This window comes from Suricata suricatta, chromosome 4, assembly GCF_006229205.1.
Source record: "Suricata suricatta isolate VVHF042 chromosome 4, meerkat_22Aug2017_6uvM2_HiC, whole genome shotgun sequence".
NCBI classification, from domain to species: Eukaryota; Metazoa; Chordata; class Mammalia; order Carnivora; family Herpestidae; genus Suricata; species Suricata suricatta.
Window position 1 is genome coordinate 88801876 of NC_043703.1, and position 6714 is coordinate 88808589.

Sequence of the window (6714 nt, forward strand, 5' to 3'; positions counted from 1 at the left end):
CCCTGCTGTGGTTAGGAAGCTCTCATCCCCTTGCCCTTCTAATAATCTGTATATGACAGATGTGGAATGTTCATTCCAAGGCACCCAGGTTAGATACTGGAGCAGGGAGCAGTGGCACAAGTGAGACTGTATCTCAAGTCCCTGGATCCTGGCAGCTGGCATGTGGTGGAGTTAGGGGTGCAGCAACCCACAGCTGAACAGGTGTGCCTGGAAGATGTGGAGGCAGTCCTGAGGGTGAAGGTGTTCTGTCCCTACCAGCAGCTCCTCAGGGAGCTCTGGGCACCAAGAAGTCGGCCTCGTATTTCTGCCTAGTCTGCTTTCTGTCAATTATGTGAGGACACATCCTGAGAACAGACTTATTTGCATTAGCAGCAAAGGAATCAATGACATCAGAGCTGATGAGGACGTGAGAAGGGCACAATTCGACCCCAGATTTCAAAGCAGGCCGGCTACTGGCAGCAGTGAGGGCTCCCATGTAGGGGCTAGGATCTAGGACACACAATCGAAGGGCAGGTGGCAGAGAGGGGAGCTGGGAGCCCTGGATTCGAATCCTTACCCTACCATCTCTTAGCTAGGTGTTCTGTGGGCTGGTCACTTACCCTCCCTAAAGTTTCCTAGTCTTCAAAAAGGAACTAAGGAAAATTTGGTGATTTTTTTAATGGACTTAAGAATTGTTCCAAGAGCCAAATCCAGAAAGGCACATTTAGCTGTAAAGAATAGGGAAAGTCTTCTGTGAAGTAGTTTAAGGTACCTAAGGGGGCCTTTTCTCCTCCAAAAAAGTATGAATCTATTTTATTATTTTTAAATTTTTTAATATACTTTATTGTCAACTGGTTTACATATAACACCCAGTGCTCATCCCAACAAGTGCCCTCCTCAGTGCCCATCACCCATTTTCCCTCTCCCCCACCCCCACATCCACCTTCAGTTTGTTCTCTGTATCTACGAGTCTCTTGTGGTTTGCCTCCCTCCGTCTCTGTTTGTAACCATTTCCCCGCTTCCCTTCCCTGTGGTCTTCTGTTGAGTTTCTCAAGATCCACATATGAGTGAAAACATATATCTGCACTTCTCTGCCTGACTTCTGACTTATTTCACTCAGCATAATACCTTCCATTCACGTTGCTACAAATGGCAGGATTTCATTTTCTCATTGCCAAGTAGCATTCCACTGTATATATTAACCACATCTTCTTTATCCATTCATCAGTTGATGGATATTTGGGCTCTTTTGATAATTTGGCTATTGTTGAAAGCACTGCTATAAAATTGGGGTGCCCCTTGCATCAGCACTCTTGTATCCTTTGGGTAAATTCCTAGTAGTGCTATTGCTAGGTTGTAGCATAGTTTTATTTTTAATTTTTTGAGGAAACTCCACACTGTTTTCCAGAATGGCTGCACCAGTTTGCATTCCCACCAACAGTGCAAGAGGGTTCCCATTTCCGCATATCCTCACCAGCATTTGTAGTTTCCTGATTTGGAGTCCCCACTTATTTTCTGATGCTTAAGATTCTACTATGTCTTCTAGCTCCTGAGTCTCTACCCTTGTTAAATGTCTGAGGCTATTTAAATAGTAAACCCAATTCATTGTTCCTCAGAGAAACTGCTTTTACCAAGCAGATGGAAGAAGAGATGGGAAGACAGGAGGACCAAAGTTTGAGGTGACATTTTGAGTCCCCATGGACACACAGGCACTGAAAAAAGGGAGCCACCTATGCAAAAGATGAGGATCCAGGACCTCCCAGAGAAATACAGCGGCAGGAGAGACTGAGGGTCAGGCATTGTACTGACAGGGGATGGTGGAGGGGCCTGGGGCAAGGACTTGACAGGGACTCATCTGTAAACAGACAAGCAGATCAGCAGGCAGGAGCTCTGTGAAGCTGGTAATTAGCAAGGACAAGAGGAACCAGCAGGACATTATGATATGACTGTTTTGAAAAACAAGGTCGTTTTCAACTTGTGATGTTCATCTTCTGAGTTTTCTTATAAAGGGGAATCCATGTCTGTGAGGGAAAGGTGTCCCCCATCACTGGGAGAAGACATGATTCTCATTAGAACAGCAACTTGTCATTAGCTTTGCACTTCGCACCTGGTGTCTTCCTCCAGTGACTTTGGGATGGGAGTATAGACAAACCTTTGAGAACAAGGGTGGAGAATGTGATACCTTGTTTCTCTTTTCCTCTTCTCAAGCCTTGAGGACAGTCAATGACTGACACACACAGTCTTTGGCCACATGTGACCAGGGAACTGAATTGAGTGCATTTTTTGTCCTGGGGAAGCAGGCTGAAAATGGTTTTCTTTGGTGATAATTGCCTTGGGCTCTGCTCAGAGAGCAGCACGAAGAAGGCTTCTCTTCTGTAGGACACAAACCGCTATGCCCCAAAGCTCGCCTAAAATAGCGACACCAGGAGATTGATCTGAGATTCGAGGTGCTCTCGGTTCTAGCTGCAATTCTCTGTAGCAGATTCTGCAGTCTTTCCCTACTGCATTATCTTTTCACATATGCCAGACAGCTTTTAAATAATCAAGTCAACTAAATAGATTTAATAGAGAAGAAAAATTCAACATATTTTTATTCCTGGTATTTCCAGGGTATAAACTTAACTTCTTTGTTCAAATGAAATGTTTCCATCCTTCCTTATGGCTTGTCACTAGGAAAATGATCCCAATAATTTAAAAGGAGAAACAGAAGGCTGGCTTTCTAATTTGGTGAAAGATTTGGGGACAGGGATGTCTTAGGGGATGGGGACATGACAGCTCCTCCCTCCTGGGGACATTCAACAAAGGGTCACATGACATGCAGGTTATCAGAACAGCTTCATTGATATCATTGAAGATAAAGAATGATTAATTTTTAATGTTTTTTTTTTAATTTTTGAGAGAGAGACAGAGAGACAGAAAATGAGTGGGGGAGGGGCAGAGGGAGAGGAAGAGGGAGACACAGGACCCAAAGCAGGCTCCAGGCTCTGAGCTGTCAGCATAGAGCCCAGTGCAGGGTTCAAACCCATGATCTGAGCCAAAGTTGGACACTTAATCAATTGAGCCACCCAGGTGCCCCAAGTGATTAATATTTAAGGACACACATTAGCAATTATTTCTTGCAGGGGAGACTGGATGGCTGAGTCGGTTAAGCATCTGACTCTTGATTTTGGCTCAGGTCATGATCTTACAATTTGTGAATTCGAGCCCTGTGTCAGTCTGTGCTGACGGTGCAGAGCCTGCTTGGGACTCTCTCACTTTACCCCCTCTCTCTCTGCCCCTTCCCCACCTGTGCACGTGATCTCTCTAACACTATCTCTCTCTTACAAAATTAATAAACATTTTTAAAACTTCAGTTATTTCTCCCATAAACTTTCTAAAGAGATTTGAATTTTAAAGCAAAGATCTATGGTTTGTTCAAACACCATTTTTCTCCCCTTAAGTAGTGATTTGAAACCTTAAAAGTTTATGTGTACTTGCCAGAGTCCCTTGTTCAAGTAAATCTCACAGGGAAAACTAGTCTTTATATAGACAGATGCTGGGCTGCATTGGGGAGCAGAGGAGAGGCCTGGATTTAGTCTCTGGCCAAAGGCTGTTCACCCTCAGTCTGAACACACATGCTCAATCCTTGGTAGTGCCAAGGAATCCATTCTGGAAATTTCCATCTGTTAACCCACTCCTGCTTCCATAAGGTAAAGCAAACATCTGTCTTATGAAGGAAGTATTCTTTGTCTTTTTCTTTTTGAAATCTCCGCGGTGTCTCCATGGGATTCTGTATTAATCTGTCAACAAGATTTTACCACGTCAGTGGCTAGGCAAGTCCCCAAGGCAGGCTCAGTGAGACTGGACTAGTGATCAGGCTTAGAAAGCATGACTTGGTCACAGGCAGGAAATGGCCAGATCCAGATGTCAGGACGGCTGGAGCTATGTGAGGTCAGAGGAGGAGAAGGCTTCCAGCCTGGAACACCAGGGAACAACCACAGGAGGGAGAATCATTTCCAAGGCTGACAAGCACTGACTGAGCGCTTTCTCACAGTAGAGATTGTGCTGGGAGCTTTCACCTGTCTTAGCCTCACCACAGCCCTCTGCGGTCAGTACTAGTACATTTTACAGATGAGGAAACTGGTTTGGAACAGCTGCACAATTTTTCAGAGCTGGTCAGTAGCAGAGCCACTGCTCAAACTCAGCCAGTCTGACTCTGAGCCTGTTAGTCATCATGCTGGTCAGGGGAGAGGGGATAGGAGGGCATATTCCCATTCATGAATATGGCAAATAGCATTGTTGTAGGGCATCAGTTCAGAACCACCCCCCCCCCACCGTGCTGATCAACACTCTGAGTGTACACAGACCCAGTGTGAGCCCACAGAGCGTCTCTTGGGAGTCAGAGGCTCATTGCTGAGTATCCACATGGCTTAATGAACTAGAAGTTTCTTTTTCAAAGGGTCATCTTCCAGGAGACCTGGTGAGCCATCTTAAACATCTCGTATATCAGGCTGGGCTAATAGGCCACTGTCTGAGGCAGAGCCAGGACAAGTGGTTGTGTCTGGTCAAGCAGGCATTCGGGGTAGGAGCCCCAGCCCACCAAACAGGCTTTCCTTCTCTTGAGTATCTCAGTATCTTGCGTATCTTCTCTTAAGCCCCTGTTGTTGCCTTCTTGGCCCCAGGGAGTCTGGAAGTTCCATGAGATGTTCTGATTATGTTCCACTTGAGGCAAAAAGGAAGCAATGGGGGAAAGTTCCATTTTACATCAAAATTTTCCTGATCCTAACAGCCTCCTTTCTTCTCTCATTAGGCCCAGATCCCAGGAGCCCAGTGCTGTCCAGGGGGCTTGACTTTACTTCTGTGGACCTTTTTCCCCTTTCACCCAAACCTTCCTTGAGTACCCCACCCCAAAAGGTGTATTAGCTCAAGTGTGAAAGAGAAGCTATTAATGCATACCAAAGTTTTAAAGCAGATATCTGTCCTAAGAGCGTTCTTATTTTCTTTTAGATTAGGGGCAATGACTTACCCTAAAAGAATAAGTCCCCAGTGGCATGGCCCTGGTGTTGACAATAGGCCAGTTAGGAGGGAGAAATTTGAGTAGGGTGAGAATTTCTGACGGCCCTGAGTCGTGGAAAGATGTCTGGGGCCCCAGTGCCACGTTAAAATGGTTGGAGGTGATGAATACCTGTGCTTTGAGATTTTCCTCCTTTTGCCTGAACCCAAGAAGGTGGGGTCCTCAGACTGCATAAGTTTACGATAATAGGGACTCAAATCGCTTTGGAAATGGTTCCCCATCATTCATGAGCACAGTTAGCTAAGGTGCTAGGACTAAGAATCTAGACAGAGAGAAAAACCAAATGTGCATCTGAGAGAGGGCATGATACACATAATTGAGGAGATATGGTGGATGAGGATCTAGTATTGGGGCTGTGAGAACTGAGAGACTGCCATCGCTGTTTGTGGCCATTGGATATTATGCAGATTTCATGGGAGGGAGAAGTTTTCAGTGCATACATATATGTGTCTCGTGTGTGTGTGTGTGTGTGTGTGTGTGTGTGTGTGTGTGTGATATAACAACAATAATGTAAATATTGGAAATAAAGTTTTTCGTGGTTCAGCTCAATCCACTTGTTGAGAATTTAAGAAGCATAAAAATGTAAGTCCATTTGCACCAAATAAGTACTCTCACATAACAGTGAGGAGCTTGGGAAAGATGCTGCTGTATTTTTCAGTTGAAGAAGTGGAGGCACAGAGAAACTAAGTGGACTTCACCTAGTCTACCAGTAAGCTACAAACAGGGCTAAAGGTAGAACTTAAGCCCAGATTTCCTTATGGCTGCCTGCATGGGGTTGTCACTGATGGGTCTGGTGGCTTCACGGGTAAGGCACAGCCCCTCTCTGCAGGCCCATGAGCACAGCATGAATCCTGACCTTCCCCTGGAAGCAAGAAACAGGGCATCTGGTTTGTACTACATCCTCAGTACCCAGGACAGTGGCTGGTGCAGAGTTCGATAAGTGTTTAGTGTGTACACAGGAAGGTATGGTGATTTGGAGACATTTTTACAGTAAAATTTAATTTGCTGCATTTAAATCTTCATATTGTTACTTTTTAGAAGTTATATAACTTTTTGAGCTTCATTTTCCACCTCTCTAAAATGAGAATAAAATGAAATGCCCATCTTACCTGCTGAGGCCGTTTTCAACGTGGTCCAGATCTCTGTCCGTGGTCCTTACCACAGGGTGGGAGAATTGGGTGTTAATCTTAGCCATCTTCTTGCTTTGTTACATTCAGCTTCAAGGCTGCTGCTGAAACAGGAACACAGCGCAGATCACATTAGGATGGGGAAGCAGCTGCAAACCCAGCTCGTTGTGTGTGAAGGCTATTTCCCCAGGCAAGCCCTGGCACATGCCCTCTTCCATTTCTCGCATAGTTGCAGCTACACCATGTTTTAGTTGGGTATCTTTGGATTCTTCTTCCCAACCTGAAGCCTAAGCAAGGCCTTTCACTTTGTGTGTGCTCCCATGCTGAAGAGCTGCTCAAACTTATATGCTGCTCCAGCAAATGAATGAATGATTGGCAAAGTTGGTACTTGATATAAATAAGAAAGCTAAAATCCTCATGACTCTCTGGAATGATGTGATGTTCCTCTTGACTCTTTTTCTCATTTACTTTTTTTATCTTATAATTTTGCACACGTTTTAGTAGCTTCCCTAAATCCCATTTCAAAACAAAGTATGAAAAATGAACAATCCTTGA

The 6714-nt window shown here is 44.8% G+C and overlaps 1 protein-coding gene across 2 annotated transcripts in view; it reads right to left on the bottom strand.

Annotated features, from left to right (window-relative positions):
• Positions 1-6227, bottom strand: part of CNGA3 (cyclic nucleotide gated channel subunit alpha 3) — a 30021-nt gene extending 23794 nt beyond the window's left edge. For both annotated transcript variants that reach the window (XM_029936211.1, XM_029936210.1), the window contains exon 1: positions 6142-6227. In XM_029936211.1, coding sequence (XP_029792071.1) covers positions 6142-6227 — 86 coding nt within the window. The remainder of the gene's footprint in view (positions 1-6141) is intronic.
• Between the last annotated feature and the right edge of the window lie 487 nt (positions 6228-6714).